Raw genomic sequence first — 24,594 nt, forward strand, 5'->3', positions numbered from 1 at the left:
TGAAGAATGTATGTGAGAAATACTTAGAAAAGCAAATGGATTTGTATGTAGCATTTATGGATCTGGAGAAGGCATATGATAGAGTTGACAGAGATGCTCTGTGGAAGGTATTAAGAATATATGGTGTGGGAGGAAAGTTGTTAGAAGCAGTGAAAAGTTTTTATCGAGGATGTAAGGCATGTGTACATGTAGGAAGAGAGGAAAGTGATTGGTTCTCAGTGAATGTAGGTTTGCGGCAGGGGTGTGAGATGTCTCCATGGTTGTTTAATTTGTTTATGGATGGGGTTGTTAGGGAGGTAAATGCAAGAGTTTTGGAAAGAGGGGCAAGTATGAAGTCTGTTGGGGATGAGAGAGCTTGGGAAGTGAGTCAGTTGTTGTTCGCTGATGATACAGCGCTGGTGGCTGATTCATGTGAGAAACTGCGGAAGCTGGTGACTGAGTTTGGTAAAGTGTGTGGAAGAAGAAAGTTAAGAGTAAATGTGAATAAGAGCAAGGTTATTAGGTACAGTAGGGTTGAGGGTCAAGTCAATTGGGAGGTGAGTTTGAATGGAGAAAAACTGGAGGAAGTGAAGTGTTTTAGATATCTGGGAGTGGATCTGGCAGCGGATGGAACCATGGAATCGGAAGTGGATCATAGGGTGGGGGAGGGGGCGAAAATTCTGGGGGCCTTGAAGAATGTGTGGAAGTCGAGAACATTATCTCGGAAAGCAAAAATGGGTATGTTTGAAGGAATAGTGGTTCCAACAATGTTGTATGGTTGCGAGGCGTGGGCTATGGATAGAGTTGTGCGCAGGAGGATGGATGTGCTGGAAATGAGATGTTTGAGGACAATGTGTGGTGTGAGGTGGTTTGATCGAGTGAGTAACGTAAGGGTAAGAGAGATGTGTGGAAATAAAAAGAGCGTGGTTGAGAGAGCAGAAGAGGGTGTTTTGAAGTGGTTTGGGCACATGGAGAGAATGAGTGAGGAAAGATTGACCAAGAGGATATATGTGTCGGAGGTGGAGGGAACGAGGAGAAGAGGGAGACTAAATTGGAGGTGGAAAGATGGAGTGAAAAAGATTTTGTGTGATCGGGGCCTGAATATGCAGGAGGGTGAAAGGAGGGCAAGGAATAGAGTGAATTGGAGCGATGTGGTATACCGGGGTTGACGTGCTGTCAGTGGATTGAATCAAGGCATGTGAAGCGTCTGGGGTAAACCATGGAAAGCTGTGTAGGTATGTATATTTGCGTGTGTGGACGTATGTATATACATGTGTATGGGGGGGGTTGGGCCATTTCTTTCGTCTGTTTCCTTGCGCTACCTCGCAAACGCGGGAGACAACGACAAAGTATAATAAAAAAATAAATATATATATATATATATATATATATATATATATATATATATATATATATATATATATATCCCTGGGGATAGGGTAGAAAGAATACTTCCCATGTATTCCCTGCGTGTCATAGAAGGCGACTAAAATAATGCCTCACAGTAAAACATACAGTAATGCCTCTCAGTCTAATATATAGTAATGCCTCTCAGTATAATATATAGTAATGCCTCACAGTATAGTCCGTCCACTCACCTTAAAGTCACTGGAGTTTTTCGTTTCGTCGAGAACTTTTTTTCTAATTATTTTCTTCTGAATGCCTCCCACCGTTTTCTTAGCACTACTACTGGTGGTTGTTAGGTCTGAGAACTTGGGGCTGTTGTAGGAATTGTTGTAGAGGGTTCGGGAGTCCTTCCTCGGCCCATTGAGGAACGCCATGGAGCCTCGTGAGATGGTGCTAATAATACTCTTGCGAGACTCTGTGTGTGGACAAGATCACATGGTTGAGACTCAACTCTTGAATGCCTCAACTTGGTTATCATGCCATGTTAGTCATGTGTATAGTGACTCTATCTTATAGTTGTAAGTCAGTCATGAGTATAGTGACTCTATCTTATAGTTGCAGGTCAGTCATGTGTATAGTGACTCTATCTTATAGTTGCAGGTCAGTCATGTGTATAGTGACTCTATCTTATAGTTGTAAGTCAGTCATGTGTATAGTGACTCTATCTTATAGTTGCAGGTCAGTCATGTGTATAGTGACTCTATCTTATAGTTGTAAGTCAGTCATGTGTATAGTGACTCTCTTATAGTTGCAGGTCAGTCATGTGTATAGTGACTCTATCTTATAGTTGTAAGTCAGTCATGTGTATAGTGACTCTATCTTATAGTTGTAAGTCAGTCATGTGTATAGTGACTCTATCTTATAGTTGTAAGTCAGTCATGTGTATAGTGACTCTATCTTATAGTTGTAAGTCAGTCATGTGTATAGTGACTCTATCTTATAGTTGTGAGTCAGTCAAGTGTATAGTGACTCTATCTTATAGTTGCAGGTCAGTCATGTGTATAGTGACTCTATCTTATAGTTGCAGGTCATATGAATAGCAACATAAAATTTGGAAGAACTACATCTTTTTTTTTTTTTCCAAAAGAAGGAACAGAGAATTGGGCCAGGTGAGGGTATTCCCTCAAAGGCCCAGTCCTCTGTTCTTAACGCTACCTCGCTAATGCGGGAAATGGCGAATAGTTTGAAAGAAAGAAAGAAAAGATATATATATATATATATATATATATTATCCCTGGGGATAGGGGATTAAGAATACTTCCCACGTATTCCCTGCGTGTCGTAGAAGGCGAATAAAAGGGGAGGGAGCGGGGGACTGGAAATCCTCCCCTCTCGTTTTTTTTTTTTTTTTTTTTTCCAAAAGAAGGAACAGAGGGGGCCAGGTGAGGATATTCCAAAAAAGGCCCAGTCCTCTGTTCTTAACGCTACCTCGCTAATGCGAGAAATGGCGAATAGTTTAAAAGAAAAAAAAAAAAAAAAAAAAAAAAAAAAATATATATATATATATATATATATATATATATATATATATATATATATATATATATCGTTTTTTTTTTTTTTTTTTTTCCAAAAGAAGGAACAGAGAATTGGGCCAGGTGAGGGTATTCCCTCAAGGCCCAGTCCTCTGTTCTTAACGCTACCTCGCTAATGCGGGAAATGGCGGATAGTTTGAAAGAAATATATATATATATATATATATATATATATATATATATATATATATATATATATATATATATATATATATATATATATATGAAATGAACCTATTACAGAGGAGTAATAGCCTTATATATATCTATCTACATTGGCTGTACTCTACACACCATAACACTTGACTGTATTTCATCTTTTGCGATGATTCTGAAGAAAAACTCCAAAGCAATAATGGATTCAGCTGAAATGCCTTCCTCACACACACACATACACAAACACACACACACACAGCCAGTCACTCTACTGTCTGAATGCTGCTGACTGCAGCAGTTACTTGATTGACTGACTGACTGACTGCAGCAGTTACTTGATTGACTGACTGACTGACTGCAGCAGTTACTTGATTGACTGACTGACTGACTGCAGCAGTTACTTGATTGACTGACTGACTGACTGCAGCAGTTACTTGATTGACTGACTGACTGACTGACTGCAGCAGTTACTTGACTGACTGACTGACTGACTGCAGCAGTTACTTGATTGACTGACTGACTGACTGCAGCAGTTACTTGATTGACTGACTGACTGACTGACTGCAGCAGTTACTTGACTGACTGACTGACTGCAGCAGTTACTTGATTGACCGACTGACTGACTGCAGCAGTTACTTGATTGACCAACTGACTGACTGCAGTAGTTACTTGACTGACTGACTGGATTCACCCGTGTCATTAATGTGTTGTTACTGTTCCGTGTCAGTGATCCTCCCTCATGTACACACACTGAGGTTTAATTTCCATATAATCCTGGTCATAAAACATGCATCATCTTGTATATGTTAACTCTACTGTAGAATATTCAGTACTAACTAACTCTACACATGTTAGTTTGTCTTCTAGTGTCAGTGTAGAGTCTTCTTGGTGCCCCCTGTCAGGACCTACAACCCTGCCCTTCCTTCATCACAACCTTCATATGTTGTGCAGGATATACAACAAGACTTTGCCATGAGGTGTATCGACTTCTGTCATGAGTTTAATTCAATGTTATACAAAGCAAAATGATGACAGCTTGTTATAATGTTGTCAGGCAAAAATTTGGGAATTTTTTTTCTTAAATATTTCTAATCAGTTATTTATAACCAAAAACTTGGGATATTTTTCTTTTTAAATATTTCTTATCAGTTATTCATAACCAAAATATTGGGATTTTTATTTCTTAAATATTTCTTATCAGTTATTTATAGCCAAAATATTGGGATTTTTTTTCTTCTCAAATATTTCTTATCAGTTATTTATAACCAAAAAATAGGGATTTTTTTCTTCTTAAATACTTCTTATCTATTATTTATAGCCAAAAAATAGGGATTTTTATGGAATACTTCTTATCAGTCATTTATAACCAAAAAATAGGGATTTTTTTCTTCTTAAATACTTCTTATCAGTTATTTATAGCCAAAAAATAGGGATTTTTTTGGAATACTTCTTATCAGTTATTTATAGCCAAAAAATAGGGATTTTTTTGGAATACTTCTTATCAGTTATTTATGTTGTAATAAATACTTTTAATTGTAAAAGAGTCCCTTCACACACTCTCATCTTGGTTATAATTAAACAAAACTGAAACATATGAGTAAAATATAATCAACATCACACTTGAAAACACAAACAACTTTTTATAATCAACATCATAGTTGAATCAAAATTCTGGGATATGTCCATTTTTAATTCTTCTTCCACTTTATGTCCAAAAATGATTGAAATAATGATAGACTCGATGTATTTTGTAATACTTCACACTATAATGTTGAGGAAGGAAGATAATGAAACATGAATATATTATGATAATAATGACCCCAGTGTCTGAGGGCAATAATTTCTCACTACAATGGTCATATATCATATATCTTATATCTAATATATCATTATCATCTAATATATCCTTACTCTGGAATCATATGATATAGTTTTGAATTATATTGTAACCATCACTTTATCTATCTGTCAGTGCATGACTGTGTTATAGATAGATGTATGTGTGTGTGTGTGTGTGTGTACACATAACGTGTTAATAAACTTGATCACCAACTAAGAGAGGTGATATATTATTTCACATGACCTCTGACCTGACCTCTCTTTTACAGTGGCAACCCAAGGATGTGTTCCACTGCAGAGGTAAGAACACTGACAATATGCTTCAGGCACACACACACACACACACACACACACACACAAACACACACACACACACACACACACACACACACACACATACACACACACACACACACACCCATATGCACACACACACACACACAAACACACAGACAGACACACACACACACACACACACACACACACACACTACCTTGTCACTACTACTACTACTACTACTACTACTACTACTATACTACTACCACTACTACTAGTACTACTACTACTAGAGAGAGAGAGAGAGAGAGAGAGAGAGAGAGAGAGAGAGAGAGAGAGAGAGAGAGAGGGACATACCTTGTGGTTTGACATCATTTCTCTCTATCCTCTGCCTCTCCTTCTGTAGCCGGGCATTTTCCTCCTCCCGTTTCCGGTCCGCTTTCTTCTGGATCTTGTCAAACATTTTACGTCTCTTGTCTGCGTCCTTCTGTGCTTTATCCTGCAGCTTCCGCACTTGCTGTTGTGAGGTGGGGGGATATGACACTCATGAATACAACCACTACACTGTGTGCATGTCTACTACAGCCACTAGACTGTACGTCTACAATAACCACTACACTGAATGTCTACTACAACCACTATGCTGTACGTCTACTACAACCACTACACTGTACGTCTACTATAACCACTACACTATATGTCTACTACAACCACTACACTGTACGTCGACTACAACCATTACACGTCTACTACAACCACTACACTTTACATCTACTACAACCATTACACTGTACGTCTACTACAACCACTACACTATACATCTACTACAACCACTACACTCTACATCTACTACAACCACTACACTGTACGTCTACTACAACCACTACACTGTACGTCTACTACAACCACTACACTGTACGTCTACTACAACCATTACACGTCTACTACAACCACTACACTTTACATCTACTACAACCATTACACGTCTACTACAACCAATACACTGCACATCTACTACAACCACTACACTTTACATCTACTACAACCATTACACGTCTACTACAACCATTACACGTCTACTACAACCACTACACTGTACGTCTACTACAACCACTACACTGCATGTGTACATCAACCAACAGGTTGTATATTCATGTGATAATTACATTGTGTACATTACAAGTTGGACTTTTATTGAACATTACATTGAGTGGTCTACATGTACTACCATAATGGTACATATGGTCGTGAACCTAACTTAAACCTATGTCTGTGACGACTGATCATGCATCACTCCTACATACTTACGGCACATCACTTATAACTCCTACATACTTACAGCACATCACTTACAACTCCTACATACTTACAGCACATCACTTATAACTCCTACATACTTACAGCACATCACTTATAACTCCTACATACTTACGGCACATCACTTATAACTCCTACATACTTACGGCACATCACTTATAACTCCTACATACTTACAGCACCTCACTTATAACTCCTACATACTTACGGCACATCACTTATAACTCCTACATACTTATGGTGTATCACATATAACTCCTACATACTTACGGCACATCACTTATAACTCCTACATACTTATGGCACATCACTTATAACTCCTACATAGTTATGGCACATCACTTATAACTCCTACATACTTATGGCACCTCATTTATAAGTCCTACATACTTACGGCACCTCACTTATAACTCCTACATACTTATGGCACATCACTTATAACTTCTACATACTTACGGCACCTCACTTATAACTCCTACATACTTACGGCACATCACTTATAACACTTACAACTCCTACATACTTACGGTGCCTCACTTATAACTCCTACAAACTTATGGGGCCTCACTTATAACTCCTACATACTTATGGCATATCACTTATAACTCCTAAATACTTACGGCACATCACTTATAACTCCTACATACTTATGGCGCCTCACTTATAACTCCTACATACTTATGGCACATCGCTCATAACTCTTACATACTTATGGTGCCTCACTTATAACTACATACTTACAGTGCTTTACTTATAACTTTATCTATAACTCCTACATACTTACGGCGCCTCACTTATAACTCCTACATCCTTACGGCGCCTCACTTATAACTCTTACATACTTATGGAGCCTCACTTACAACTCCTACATACTTGTGGAGCCTCACTTATAACTCCTACATCCTTATGGTGCTTCACTTATAACTCCTACATACTTACGGTGCCTCACTTATAACTCCTACATACTTATGGAGCCTCATTTATAACACCAACAAACTTACGGCGCCTCACTTATAACTTGCCATACATTCTTGCCATGCATGCTTGCCATACATTCTTACCATACATCCTTGCCATGCATCTTTGCCATACATCCTTGGCATGCATTCTTGCCATACATCCTTGCCATATATCTTTGCCATGCACCCTTGCCATACATCCTTGCCATGCATCCTTGCCATACATCTTTGCCATGCATCCTTGCCATGCATCCTTGCCATACATCTTTGCCATGCATCCTTGCCATACATCCTTGCCATGCATCCTTGCCATACATCTTTGCCATGCATCCTTGCCATACATCTTTGCCATGCATCCTTGCCACACATATTTGCCATGCATCCTTGCCATACATATTTGCCATGCATCCTTGCCATACATATTTGCCATGCATTCTTGCCATGCATCCTTGCCATACATTCTTGCCATGCATCCTTGCCATACATATTTGCCATACATCCTTGCCATGCATCCTAGCCATACATCCTTGCCATGCATCCTTGGCATACATTCTTGCCATGCATCCTTGCCATACATTCTTGCCATGCATCCTTGCCATACATATTTGCCATACATTCTTGTACATCCTTGCCATACATCCTTGCCATACATTCTTGCCATGCATCCTTGCCATGCATATTTGGCATACATCCTTGCCATACATCCATGCCATACATTCTTGCCATGCATCCTTGCCATACATCCTTGCCATGCATCCTTGCTATATATGCTTCCCATACATCCTTGCCATGCATCCTTGCTATATATGCTTCCCATACATCCTTGCCATGCATCCTTGCCATACATTCTTGCCATGCATCCTTACCATACATTCTTGCCATACATTCTTGCCATGCATCCATGCCATACATTCTTGCCATGCATCCTTCCCATACATATTTGCCATACATATTTGCCATGCATCTTTGGCATACATTCTTGCCATGCATCCATGCCATACATTCTTGCCATGCATCCTTCCCATACATATTTGCCAGACATTCTTGCCATGCATCCTTGCCATACATTCTTGCCATACATTCTTGCCATACATCCTTGCCATGCATCCTTGGCATACATCCTTGCCATGCATCCTTGCCATACATTCTTGCCATGCATCATTGCCATACATCCTTGCCATACATTCTTGCCATGCATCTTTACCATACATTCTTGCCATGCATCCTTGCCATACATCCTTGCCATGCCTCCTTGCCATACATTCTTGCCATGCATCCTTACCATACATTCTTGCCATGCATCCTTGCCATGCCTCCTTGCCATACATTCTTGCCATACATCCTTGCCATGCATCCTTGCCATACATCCTTGCCATACATTCTTGCCATGCATCCTTACCATACATTCTTGCCATGCATCCTTGCCATGCATCCTTACCATGCATCCTTGCCATACATTCTTGCCATGCATTCTTGCCATGCATCCTTGCCATACATTCTTGCCATGCATCCTTGCCATGCATCCTTACCATGCATCCTTGCCATACATTCTTGCCATACATCCTTGCCATGCATCCTTGCCATACATCCTTGCCATGCCTCCTTGCCATACATTCTTGCCATGCATCCTTGCCATACATCCTTGCCATACATTCTTGCCATGCATCCTTGCCATGCATCCTTACTATACATTCTTGCCATGCATCCTTGCCATGCATCCTTACCATACATTCTTGCCATGCATCCTTGCCATGCATCCTTACCATGCATCCTTGCCTTACATTCTTGCCATGCATCCTTGCCATACATCCTTGCCATACATTCTTGCCATGCATCCTTACTATACATTCTTGCCATGCATCCTTGCCATGCATTCTTGCCATACATCCTTGCCATACATTCTTGCCATGCATCCTTGCCATACATTCTTGCCATGCATCCTTGCCATACATTCTTGCCATGCATCTTCGCCATACATCCTTGCGTAACACACACACACACACACACACAAAGCCCATTTTTCCCCTCTGGTCCCCGACCCACGGGGGGGGGGGGAGAGCAGCCTTCACCCTCGGCCGGACCTGAGCCACGTTGGACCATCACACTACAGACCACCCTTCCCCTCCCGCTGGCCTGCCTCATCCTACCCACCATTGTAACGCCCGCTTCCTGCACCCTCATCTCCTATTACGAGACCCCACTTCTTTCTAAGCCCTACATCTCCCTATTACGAGACCCCACTTCTTTCTAAGCCCTTCATCTCCCTTTCACGAGACCCCACTTCTTTCTAACCCCTCATCTCCCTATTACGAGACCCCACTTCTTTCTAAGCCCTCATCTCCCTTTCACGAAATCCACTTCTTTCTAAGCTCTCACCTCCCTATTACGAGACCCCACTTCTTTCTAAGCCCTCATCTCCCTATTACGAGACCCCACTTCTTTCTAAGCCCCACATCTCCCTATTACGAGACCCCACTTCTTTCTAAGCCCTCATCTCCCTTTCACGAGACCCCACTTCTTTCTAAGCCCTCATCTCCCTATTACGAGACCCCACTTCTTTCTAAGCACTCACCTCCCTATTACGAAACCCCACTTCTTTCTAAGCCCTCACCTCCCTATTACGAGAACCCACTTTTTTCTAAGCCCTCATCTCCCTTTTACGAGAACCCATTTCTTTCTAAGCCCTCATCTCCCTTTCACGAGACCCACTTCTTTCTAAGCCCTCATCTCCCTATTACGAGGCCCCCACTTCTTTCTAAGCCCCACATCTCCTTATTACAAGGCCCCACTTCTTTCTAAGCCCTCATCTCCCTATTACAAGGCCCCACTTCTTTCTAACCCCGCATCTCCCTATTACGAGACCCCACTTCTTTCTAAGCTCTCATCTCCCTATCACGAGACCCCTACTTCTTTTTAACCCCGCATCTCCCTATTACGAGGCCCCCACTTCTTTCTAAGCCCCACATCTCTCTATTACAAGGCCCCACTTCTTTCTAAGCCCTCATCTCCCTATTACAAGGCCCCACTTCTTTCTAAGCCCTCATCTCCCTATTACGAGGCCCCCACTTCTTTCTAAGCCCCACATCTCTCTATTACAAGGCCCCACTTCTTTCTAAGCCCTCATCTCCCTATTACAAGGCCCCACTTCTTTCTAAGCCCGCATCTCCCTATTACGAGGCCCCCACTTCTTTCTAAGCCCCGCATCTCCCTATTACAAGGCCCCACTTCTTTCTAAGCCCCACATCTCCTTATTACAAGGCCCCACTTCTTTCTAACCCCGCATCTCCCTATTACGAGGCCCCCACTTCTTTCTAAGCCCCACATCTCTCTATTACAAGGCCCCACTTCTTTCTAAGCCCTCATCTCCCTATTACGAGGCCCCCACTTCTTTCTAAGCCCCACATCTCCCTATTACAAGGCCCCACTTCTTTCTAAGCCCTCATCTCCCTATTACGAGGCCCCCACTTCTTTCTAAGCCCCATATCTCCCTATTACAAGGCCCCACTTCTTTCTAAGCCCTCATCTCCCTATTACGAGGCCCCCACTTCTTTCTAAGCCCCACATCTCCCTATTACAAGGCCCCACTTCTTTCTAAGCCCTCATCTCCCTATTACGAGGCCCCCACTTCTTTCTAAGCCCCATATCTCCCTATTACAAGGCCCCACTTCTTTCTAAGCCCTCATCTCCCTATTACAAGGCCCCACTTCTTTCTAAGCCCTCATCTCCCTATTACAAGGCCCCACTTCTTTCTAAGCCCTCATCTCCCTATTACGAGGCCCCCACTTCTTTCTAAGCCCCACATCTCCCTATTACAAGGCCCCACTTCTTTCTAAGCCCTCATCTCCCTATTACGAGGCCCCCACTTCTTTCTAAGCCCCACATCTCCCTATTACAAGGCCCCACTTCTTTCTAAGCCCTCATCTCCCTATTACGAGGCCCCCACTTCTTTCTAAGCCCCATATCTCCCTATTACGAGACCCCACTTCTTTCTAAGCCCCACATCTCTCTATTACAAGGCCCCACTTCTTTCTAACCCCGCATCTCCCTATTACGAGACCCCACTTCTTTCTAAGCCCCACATCTCTCTATTACAAGGCCCCACTTCTTTCTAACCCCGCATCTCCCTATTACGAGACCCCACTTCTTTCTAAGCCCCACATCTCCCTATTACAGGGCCCCACTTCTTTCTAAGCCCTCATCTCCCTATTACGAGGCCCCCACTTCTTTCTAACCCCGCATCTCCCTATTACGAGACCCCACTTCTTTCTAAGCCCTCATCTCCCTATCACGAGACCCCTACTTCTTTCTAAGCCCCACATCTCCCTATTACGAGGCCCCCACTTCTTTCTAAGCCCCGCATCTCCCTATTACGAGGCCCCACTTCTTTCTAAGCCCTCATCTCCCTATTACGAGGCCCCACTTCTTTCTAAGCCCTCATCTCCCTATTACGAGGCCCCCACTTCTTTCTAACCCCGCATCTCCCTATTACGAGACCCCACTTCTTTCTAAGCCCTCATCTCCCTATCACGAGACCCCTACTTCTTTCTAAGCCCCACATCTCCCTATTACGAGGCCCCCACTTCTTTCTAAGCCCCGCATCTCCCTATTACGAGGCCCCACTTCTTTCTAAGCCCTCATCTCCCTATTACGAGGCCCCACTTCTTTCTAAGCCCTCATCTCCCTATTACGAGGCCCCCACTTCTTTCTAACCCCGCATCTCCCTATTACGAGACCCCACTTCTTTCTAAGCCCTCATCTCCCTATCACGAGACCCCTACTTCTTTCTAAGCCCCACATCTCCCTATTACGAGGCCCCCACTTCTTTCTAAGCCCCGCATCTCCCTATTACGAGGCCCCACTTCTTTCTAACCCCGCATCTCCCTATTACGAGGCCCCCACTTCTTTCTAAGCCCCGCATCTCCCTATTACGAGGCCCCACTTCTTTCTAAGCCCTCATCTCCCTATTACGAGGCCCCCACTTCTTTCTAAGCCCCGCATCTCCCTATTACGAGGCCCCACTTCTTTCTAAGCCCCACATCTCCCTATTACGAGGCCCCCACTTCTTTCTAAGCCCCGCATCTCCCTATTACGAGGCCCCACTTCTTTCTAAGCCCTCATCTCCCTATTACGAGGCCCCCACTTCTTTCTAAGCCCCGCATCTCCCTATTACGAGGCCCCACTTCTTTCTAAGCCCTCATCTCCCTATTACGAGGCCCCCACTTCTTTCTAAGCCCCGCATCTCCCTATTACGAGGCCCCCACTTCTTTCTAAGCCCCACATCTCCCTATTACGAGGCCCCCACTTCTTTCTAAGCCCCGCATCTCCCTATTACGAGGCCCCACTTCTTTCTAAGCCCTCATCTCCCTATTACGAGACCCCACTTCTTTCTAAGCCCCACATCTCCCTATTACCCCCGAGGGACGCACCTTGGGGTCGGCCACGTTCTGCTTGGCCGAGATGGCGTCCAGGTAGCGGAGGATGTCGTCCCGGCTGTTCATGGCGGCCAGCTCCTTGGCCGTGTGCAGGTCGTTGTCCAGCGACCAGATGTTGGCCCCGAAGTTCACCAGGAAGGAGACACAACCCAAGTGTCCCCTGGCGGCTGCGCAGTGCAGGGCTGTGTTACCGTAGTGGTCACACTGGTCTGGCTCACCCCTGCAATGGACGACCACACATGATGAACGTTGGTCTGGCTCATCCCCTGTAATGTACGACCATACATGATGAACACTGGTCTGGCTCATCCCTGTAATTTACGACCACACATGATGAACGTTGATCTGGCTCATCCCCTACAATGTACCACACATGAACGTTGATCTGGCTCATCCCTGCAATGTACGATATATGAACGTTGATCTGGCTCATCCCCTGCAATGTACGACCATACATGATGAACGTTGATCTGGCTCACCCATGCAATGTACCACACATGAACATTGATCTGGCTCACCCCTGCAATGTACAACCATACAAACATAAACATTGATCTGGCTCACCCCTGCAATGTACGACCATAAAAACATGAACATTAGTCTGGCTCACCCCTGCAATGTACGACCACACAAACATGAACGTTCATCTGGCTCACCCCTGCAATGTACCACACATGAACATTGATCTGGCTCACCCCTGCAATGTACGACCACACATAAACAATGATCTGGCTCATCCCTGCAATGTACGACCTTACAAACATAAACGTTGATCTGGCTCGCCCCTGCAATGTACGACCACACATGAACGTTGATCTGGCTCACCCCTGCAATGTACGACCATACATGAACATTGATCTGGCTCACCCCTGCAATGTACTACCATACATGAGCGTTGATCTGGCTCACCCCTGCAATGTACGACCACACATGAACGTTGATCTGGCTCACCCCTGCAATGTACGACCATACATGAACATTGATCTGGCTCACCCCTGCAATGTACGACCATACAAACATGAACATTGATCTGGCTCACCCCTGCAATGTACGACCACACATGAACGTTGATCTGGCTCACCCCTGCAATGTACGACCATACATGAACATTGATCTGGCTCACCCCTGCAATGTACGACCATACTAACATGAACGTTGATATGGCTCACCCCTCCAATGTACGACCACACATGAACATTTACCTGGCTCACCCCTGCAATGTACGACTATACAAACATGAACATTTGTCTGGCTCACCCCTGCAACGTTCGACCATACAAACATGATTGATCTGGCTCACTCCTGCAACGTTCGACCATACAAACATGAACATTTGTCTGGCTCACCCCTGCAATGTACGACCACACAAGCATGAACATTTGTCTGGCTCACCCCTGCAATGTACGACCATACAAACATGAACATTGATCTGGCTCACCCCTGCAATGTACGACCATACTAACATGAATATTGATATGACTCATCCCTGCAATGTACGACCATACAAACATGAACATTGATCTGGCTCATCCCTGCAATGTACGACCATACAAACATGAACATTGATCTGGCTCACCCCTGCAATGTACGACCATACAAACGTAAACATTGATCTGGCTCACCCCTGCAATGTACGACCACACATGAACGTTGATCTGGCTCACCCCTGCAATGTGTGACCATACAAGCATGAACATTGATCTGGCTCACCCCTGCAATGTACGACAATACAAACATGAACATTGATCTGGCTCACCCCTGCAATGTACGACCATACAAACATGAACATTGATCTGGCTCACCCCTGCAATGTACGACCATATAAACAAGAACATTGATCTGGCTCATCCCTGCAATGTACGACCATACATGAACGTTGATCTGGCTTACCCTTGCAATGTACGACCATACAAACATGAACATTTATCTGGCTCACCCCTGCAATGTACGACCATACAAACATGAACATTTATCTGGCTCACCCCTGCAATGTACGACCATACAAACATGAACATTTATCTGGCTCACCCCTGCAATGTACGACCATACAAACATGAACGTTGATCTGGCTCACCGCTGCAATGTACGACCATACAAACATGAACATTTATCTGGCTCACCCCTGCAATGTACGACCATATAAACAAGAACATTGATCTGGCTCACAACTGCAATGTACAACCACACAAACATGAACATTGATTTGGCTCACCCCTGCAATGTACGACCATACAAACATGAACATTTATCTGGCTCACCCCTGCAATGTACGACCATACAAACATGAACATTTATCTGGCTCACCCCTGCAATGTACGACCATACAAACATGAACGTTGATCTGGCTCACCCCTGCAACGTACGACCATACAAACATGAACATTTATCTGGCTCACCCCTGCAATGTACAACCACACAAACATGAACATTGATCTGGCTCATCCCTGCAATGTACGACCATACAAACATGAACATTCATCTAGCTCACCCTACATAAACATTGATCTGGCTCACCCCTGCAATGTACGACCATACAAACATGAACATTCATCTAGCTCACCCTACATGAACATTGATCTGGCTCACCCCTGCAATGTACGACCATATAAACAAGAACATTGATCTGGCTCACCCCTGCAATGTACGACCACATGAACATTGAGCTGGCTCACCCATGCAATGTACGACCACATGAACATTGAACTGGCTCACCCATGCAATGTACGACCACACAAACACGAACATTGATCTGGCTCACCCCTGCAATGTACCACACAAACATGAACATTTATCTGGCTCACCCCTGCAATGTATCACATGAACATTGATCTGGCTCACCCCTGCAATGTACGACCACATGAACATTGAACTGGCTCACCCATGCAATGTACGACCACACAAACACGAACATTGATCTGGCTCACCCCTGCAATGTACGACCACAAACATGAACATTTATCTGGCTCAACCCTGCAATGTATCACATGAACATTTATCTGGCTCACCCCTGCAATGTACGACCACACAAACATGAACATTGATCTGGCTCATCCCCGCAATGTACGACCACACAAACATGACCATTTATCTGGCTCACCCATGCAATGTACGACCATACAATAATGAACATTTATCTGGCTCATCCCTGCAATGTACGACCACATGAACGTTGATCTGGCTCACCCCTGCAATGTACGACCACACAAACATGAACATTTATCTGGTTCACCCCTACAATGTACGACCATACAAACATGAACATTTGTCTGGCTCATCCCTGCAATGTACGACCACATGAACATTGATCTGGCCTCACCCCTGCAATGTACGACCACAAACATGAACATTGATCTGGCTCACCCATGCAATGTACGACCACACAAACATGAACATTGACCTGGCTCATCCCTGCAATGTACGACCACACAAACATGAACATTGATCTGGCTCATCCCTGCAATGTACGACCACACAAACATGAACATTGATCTGGCTCACCCCTGCAATGTACGACCACACAAACATGAACATTGATCTGGCTCACCCCTGCAATGTACGACCACACAAACATGAACATTGATCTGGCTCATCCCTGCAATGTACGACCACACAAACAAGAACATTGATCTGGCTCACCCCTGCAATGTACGACCACACAAACATGAACATTGATCTGGCTCACCCCTGCAATGTACGACCACACAAACATGAACATTTATCTGGCTCACCCCTGCAATGTACGACCACACAAACATGAACATTGATCTGGCTCACCCCTGCAATGTACGACCACACAAACATGAACATTGATCTGGCTCACCCCTGCAATGTACGACCATACAAACATGAACATTGATCTGGCTCATCCCTGCAATGTACGACCACACAAACATGAACATTGATCTGGCTCATCCCTGCAATGTACGACCACACAAACATGAACATTGATCTGGCTCACCCCTGCAATGTACGACCACACAAACATGAACATTGATCTGGCTCATCCCTGCAATGTACGACCACACAAACATGAACACTGATCTGGCTCACCCCTGCAATGTCCGACCATACAAACATGAACATTTATCATAACTGAACATTATGGGAACTGTGATAAATGTCATTATCAAGTACACGAGAAGAATAAAGAAATTATATTTCCAACGTGTTCTTCTCTATTACAAAGCGATAAATAAATGGATGTAAAGCAAATAAATTAATTATTAACTTTCCGTATGCATGTTCAACGTAATGACTTTCCTTACAAGAGAACACCTGTGACATTAACTGAACAATGAACAATAACTAAAATGAGGAAATTCAATTTTGGCTGTTTTTTTATTTGTTGTCTGTTTCCTGGCGCTATCTCGCTGACGCAGGAGGTGGCGACGCTGTTTCCAGTGGGTCGGGGCGGGGTGGCGTCGGGTATGGATGAAGGCAAACAAGTATGAATGTGTGTGTGTGTATATATATATATATATATATATATATATATATATATATATATATATATATATATATATATATATTTTTTTTTTTTTTTTTTTTTTTTTATACTTTGTCGCTGTCTCCCGCGTTTGCGAGGTAGCGCAAGGAAACAGACGAAAGAAATGGCCCAACCTCCCCCCCCCCCCATACACATGTACATACACACGTCCACACACGCAAATATACATACCTACACAGCTTTCCATGGTTTACCCCAGACGCTTCACATGCCTTGATTCAATCCACTGACAGCACGTCAACCCCTGTATACCACATGACTCCAATTCACTCTATTCCTTGCCCTCCTTTCACCCTCCTGCATGTTCAGGCCCCGATCACACAAAATCTTTTTCACTCCATCTTTCCACCTCCAATTTGGTCTCCCTCTTCTCCTCGTTCCCTCCACCTCCGACACATATATCCTCTTGGTCAATCTCTCCTCACTCATTCTCTCCATGTGCCCAAACCATTTCAAAACACCCTCTTCTGCTCTCTCAACCACGCTCTTTTTATTTCCACACATCTCTCTTACCCTTACGTTACTTACTCGATCAAACCACCTCACACCACACATTGTCCTCAAACATCTCATTTCCAGCACATCCATCCTCCTGCGCACACCTCTATCCATAGCCCACGCCTCGCAACCATACAACATTGTTGGAACCACTATTCCCTCAAACATACCCATTTTCGCTTTCCGAGATAATGTTCTCGACTTCCACACATTTTTCAAGGCTCCCAAAATTTTCGCCCCCTCCCCCACCCTATGATCCACTTCCGCTTCCATGGTTCCATCCGCTGACAGATCCACTCCCAGATATCTAAAACACTTCACTTCCTCCAGTTTTTCTCCATTCAAACTCACCTCCCAATTGACTTGACCCTCACCCCTACTGTACCTAATAACCTTGCTCTTATTCACATTTACTCTCAACTTTCTTCTTCCACACACTTTACCAAACTCAGTCACCAACTTCTGCAGTTTCTCACATGAATCAGCCACCAGCGCTGTATCATCAGCGAACAACAACTGACTCACTTCCTAAGCTCTCTCATCCCCAACAGACTTCATACTTGCCCCTCTTTCCAGGACTCTTGCATTTACCTCCCTTACAACCCCATCCATAAACAAATTAAACAACCATGGAGACATCACACACCCCTGCCGCAAACCTACATTCACTGAGAACCAATCACTTTCCTCTCTTCCTACACGTACACATGCCTTACATCCTCGATAAAAACTTTTCACTGCTTCTAACAACTTGCCTCCCACACCATATATTCTTACTACCTTCCACAGAGCATCTCTATCAACTCTATCATATGCCTTCTCCAGATCCATAAATGCTACATACAAATCCATTTGCTTTTCTAAGTATTTCTCACATACATTCTTCAAAGCAAACACCTGATCCACACATCCTCAAAGACATTCAACAAACCTTCAAAATACTCACTCCATTTCCTTCTCACATCACCACTACTTGTTATCACCTCCCCATTTGCGCCCTTCACTGAAGTTCCCATTTGTTCCCTTGTCTTACACACTTTATTTACCTCCTTCCAAAACATCGTTTTATTCTCCCTACAATTTATTGATACTGTCTCACCCCAACTCTCATTTGCCCTCTTTTTCACCTCTTGCACCTTTCTCTTGACCTCCTGCCTCTTTCTCTTATACATCTCCCAATCATTTGCACTCCTTCCTTGCAAGTATTGTCCAAATGCCTCTCTTTTCTGTCACTAACAACTTTACTTCTTCATCCCACCACTCACTACCCTTTCTAATCTGTCCACCTCCCATCTTTCTCATGCCACATGCATCTCTTGCACAAGCCATCACTGCTTCCCTAAATACATCCCATTCCTCCCCCACTCCCCTCATGTCATTAGCTCGCACCTTCTGCAATTTTTCACTCAATCTCTCTAGGTACTTCCTCACACAAGTCTCCTTTCCAAGCTCACTTACTCTCACCGCTCTCTTCACCCCAAGATCCTCTCTTCTTTTCTGAAAACCTCTACAAGTCTTCACCTTCGCCTCCACAAGATAGTGATCAGACATCCCTCCAGCTGCCCCTCTCAGCACATTAACATCCAAAAGTCTCTCTTTTTCACGCCTATCAATTAACACGTAATCCAATAATGCCCTTTGACCATCTCTCCTACTCACATAACGTATACTTGTGTATATCTCTCCTTTTCAAACCAGGTTTTCCCGATCACCCATCACCAATACCCGGTCACGTAATATTTCTTCTAATGACCAGAGGCATATGGACCAATAAACACCCATCTCTCTCCATCTGAGAGTTAGGTTGAGAGAGTATCATTAATCCACACATCCTCTACCACTTCTGAAACCACACTGCTCTCCCCCAATCTGATGCTCTGTACATGCCTTCACCCTCTCAATCAATACCCTCCCATACAACTTACCAGGAATACTCAACAAACTCATACCTCTGTAATTTGAGCACTCACTCTTATCCCCTTTGCCTTTGTACAATGGCACTATGCAAGCATTCCGCCAATCCTCAGGCACCTCACCATGAGTCATACATACATTAAATAACCTTACCAACCAGTCAACAATACAGTCACCCCATTTTCTTTTCTTTTTTTTTTTAATAAATTCCATTGTAATACCATCCAAAACCTTTCTAAATGACCCAGTAATTAAACACTAAGGGATGACTGGACCAGTAAACACACTATGGGAGGAATGAACCAGTAAACACACTATGGGAGGAATGAACCAGTAAACACACTATGGGAGGAATGAACCAGTAAACATACTATGGGAGGAATGAACCAGTAAACATACTATGGGAGGAATGAACCAGTAAACATACTATGGGAGGAATGAACCAGTAAACACACTATGGGAGGAATGAACCAGTAAACACACTATGGGAGGAATGAACCAGTAAACATACTATGGGAGGAATGAACCAGTAAACACACTATGGGAGGAATGAACCAGTAAACATACTATGGGAGGAATGAACCAGTAAACACACTATGGGAGGAATGAACCAGTAAACACACTATGGGAGGAATGAACCAGTAAACATACTATGGGAGGAATGAACCAGTAAACACACTATGGGAGGAATGAACCAGTAAACATACTATGGGAGGAATGAACCAGTAAACACACTATGGGAGGAATGAACCAGTAAACACACTATGGGAGGAATGAACCAGTAAACATACTATGGGAGGAATGAACCAGTAAACATACTATGGGAGGAATGAACCAGTAAACACACTATGGGAGGAATGAACCAGTAAACATACTATGGGAGGAATGAACCAGTAAACATACTATGGGAGGAATGAACCAGTAAACATACTATGGGAGGAATGAACCAGTAAACATACTATGGGAGGAATGAACCAGTAAACACACTATGGGAGGAATGAACCAGTAAACATACTATGGGAGGAATGAACCAGTAAACACACTATGGGAGGAATGAACCAGTAAACACACTATGGGAGGAATGAACCAGTAAACACACTATGGGAGGAATGAACCAGTAAACATACTATGGGAGGAATGAACCAGTAAACACACTATGGGAGGAATGAACCAGTAAACATACTATGGGAGGAATGAACCAGTAAACATACTATGGGAGGAATGAACCAGTAAACATACTATGGGAGGAATGAACCAGTAAACACACTATGGGAGGAATGAACCAGTAAACATACTATGGGAGGAATGAACCAGTAAACATACTATGGGAGGAATGAACCAGTAAACACACTATGGGAGGAATGAACCAGTAAACACACTATGGGAGGAATGAACCAGTAAACATACTATGGGAGGAATGAACCAGTAAACACACTATGGGAGGAATGAACCAGTAAACATACTATGGGAGGAATGAACCAGTAAACACACTATGGGAGGAATGAACCAGTAAACATACTATGGGAGGAATGAACCAGTAAACACACTATGGGAGGAATGAACCAGTAAACACACTATGGGAGGAATGAACCAGTAAACACACTATGGGAGGAATGAACCAGTAAACATACTATGGGAGGAATGAACCAGTAAACACACTATGGGAGGAATGAACCAGTAAACACACTATGGGAGGAATGAACCAGTAAACATACTATGGGAGGAATGAACCAGTAAACACACTATGGGAGGAATGAACCAGTAAACATACTATGGGAGGAATGAACCAGTAAACATACTATGGGAGGAATGAACCAGTAAACACACTATGGGAGGAATGAACCATAAACATACTATGGGAGGAATGAACCTCACTATGGAGGAATGAACCAGTAAACACACTATGGGAGGAATGAACCAGTAAACATACTATGGGAGGAATGAACCAGTAAACATACTATGGGAGGAATGAACCAGTAAACACACTATGGGAGGAATGAACCAGTAAACCAGTAAACATACTATGGGAGGAATGAACCAGTAAACATACTATGGGAGGAATGAACCAGTAAACATACTATGGGAGGAATGAACCAGTAAACATACTATGGGAGGAATGAACCAGTAAACATACTATGGGAGGAATGAACCAGTAAACATACTATGGGAGGAATGAACCAGTAAACATACTATGGGAGGAATGAACCAGTAAACACACTATGGGAGGAATGAACCAGTAAACATACTATGGGAGGAATGAACCAGTAAACATACTATGGGAGGAATGAACCAGTAAACACACTATGGGAGGAATGAACCAGTAAACACACTATGGGAGGAATGAACCAGTAAACATACTATGGGAGGAATGAACCAGTAAACATACTATGGGAGGAATGAACCAGTAAACACACTATGGGAGGAATGAACCAGTAAACACACTATGGGAGGAATGAACCAGTAAACATACTATGGGAGGAATGAACCAGTAAACATACTATGGGAGGAATGAACCAGTAAACACACTATGGGAGGAATGAACCAGTAAACATACTATGGGAGGAATGAACCAGTAAACACACTATGGGAGGAATGAACCAGTAAACATACTATGGGAGGAATGAACCAGTAAACATACTATGGGAGGAATGAACCAGTAAACACACTATGGGAGGAATGAACCAGTAAACATACTATGGGAGGAATGAACCAGTAAACACACTATGGGAGGAATGAACCAGTAAACATACTATGGGAGGAATGAACCAGTAAACACACTATGGGAGGAATGAACCAGTAAACATACTATGGGAGGAATGAACCAGTAAACACACTATGGGAGGAATGAACCAGTAAACACACTATGGGAGGAATGAACCAGTAAACACACTATGGGAGGAATGAACCAGTAAACACACTATGGGAGGAATGAACCAGTAAACACACTATGGGAGGAATGAACCAGTAAACACACTATGGGAGGAATGAACCAGTAAACATACTATGGGAGGAATGAACCGAAAAATAGAAAATGGGAGAAATGAATTAATGATACAGACGTAATTAAATAAATCAAAGAACATTATGATGTATCACATAACTAATGTTCATATATTAATTATTTTCTTATATCGGCAAAATAGTAAAATTTCCAAACTATTTATCGTATATAATGTGGCAACATGGCAGCCATCCTCATGACATGTAAACGTGGCACATGGCAGCCATCCTCATGAGATGTAAACGTGGCAACATGGCAGCCATCCTCATGAGATGTAAACGTGGCAACATGGCAGCCATCCTCATGAGATGTAAACGTGGCAACATGGCAGCCATCCTCATGAGATGTAAACGTGGCAACATGGCAGCCATCCTCATGACATGTAAACGTGGCACATGGCAGCCATCCTCATGAGATGTAAACGTGGCAACATGGCAGCCATCCTCATGAGATGTAAACGTGGCAACATGGCAGCCATCCTCATGAGATGTAAACGTGGCAACATGGCAGCCATCCTCATGAGATGTAAACGTGGCAACATGGCAGCCATCCTCATGAGATGTAAACGTGGCAACATGGCAGCCATCCTCATGACATGTAAACGTGGCACATGGCAGCCATCCTCATGAGATGTAAACGTGGCAACATGGCAGCCATCCTCATGAGATGTAAACGTGGCAACATGGCAGCCATCCTCATGAGATGTAAACGTGGCAACATGGCTGCCATCCTCATGAGATGTAAACACAGGATATGTTTTCAATTGTTCTTAATTTCTTTCGTGTTTCTGACCAGCTTATCTCCACTGGCCACCCCCCCCCCCACAGTGAAGTAAGGCAGCTATGGATGCTGGTGGTCATGTAATGTGGGCAACCACTGGGAAGTGTGTCACTCCCACTATGTGGCAACACCGCAGCACACAGTTGCCACACGCCGCCGGGGATCTCATGATTTGCCGCTCAAGCGAAGCGTGTGTACACACAGGCTTGCATAAGATGTGGCAGAGGTGTGATAATATACCTTGCCATTCATGCCTGATCGCCGGTTCCCGCGTGAGCGAGGCAGCGCCAGGAACAGACGTAAAAAAAGAAGGCCCCATTCGTTCACACTGAGTCTCCAGCTGTCATGTAATAATGCCCGAAACCACAGCTCCCTTTCCACATCCAGGCCCAACACAGCTTTCCATGGTTTACCCCAGACGCTTCACATGCCCTGGTTTAATACATTGACAGCACGTCAACCCCGGTATACCACATCGTTCCAATTCACTCTACCCCGCGCATGCCTTTCACCCTCCTGCATGATATATATTATATATATATATATATATATATATATATATATATATATATATATATATATATATATATATACCTCAGGAATGTATTGAATCAATGCAGCGCTCAGGAAGCCGGCCAAGCCCGCTGGTCCGGACATAAAACAATTTCACTGACATAATGATGAAAATGTAGGTAAACATACAGACACACACATACACACATACACATACACACACATACACACACATACACACAGACACACACACACACACACACACACACAGTTATAACATCATCATCACGTAAGCCTCACTACTGTGTCTTTTGTCATAGCCAGTCTCCAGCGGTGACGTCATATCCTGCTACTGACAATATGGCAGCCGTTATGGGGGGGGGGGGGGGAGGGGAGGGAAGGGAAGGGGAGGAGGGAAGGGAAGGGAAGGGGAGGGAAGTGGGAGGGGAGGGGGGAGGGAAGGGGGAGGGGAGGAGGGAAG

At 43.6% G+C, this 24,594-nt stretch overlaps 1 protein-coding gene across 3 annotated transcripts in view; it reads right to left on the reverse strand.

Annotated features, from left to right (window-relative positions):
* Positions 1–24,594, reverse strand: part of Sans (SAM_USH1G_HARP domain-containing protein Sans) — a 201,120-nt gene that overhangs the window by 41,548 nt on the left and 134,978 nt on the right. For all 3 annotated transcript variants that reach the window (XM_071656087.1, XM_071656086.1, XM_071656088.1), the window contains exons 3-5: positions 12,895–13,120; positions 5,550–5,709; positions 1,578–1,801 (exon numbers count right to left, since the gene is read on the reverse strand). In XM_071656087.1, coding sequence (XP_071512188.1) covers positions 1,578–1,801; positions 5,550–5,709; positions 12,895–13,120 — 610 coding nt within the window. The remainder of the gene's footprint in view (positions 1–1,577; positions 1,802–5,549; positions 5,710–12,894; positions 13,121–24,594) is intronic.

The sequence above is a fragment of the Panulirus ornatus genome, chromosome 62, assembly GCF_036320965.1.
Source record: "Panulirus ornatus isolate Po-2019 chromosome 62, ASM3632096v1, whole genome shotgun sequence".
NCBI classification, from domain to species: Eukaryota; Metazoa; Arthropoda; class Malacostraca; order Decapoda; family Palinuridae; genus Panulirus; species Panulirus ornatus.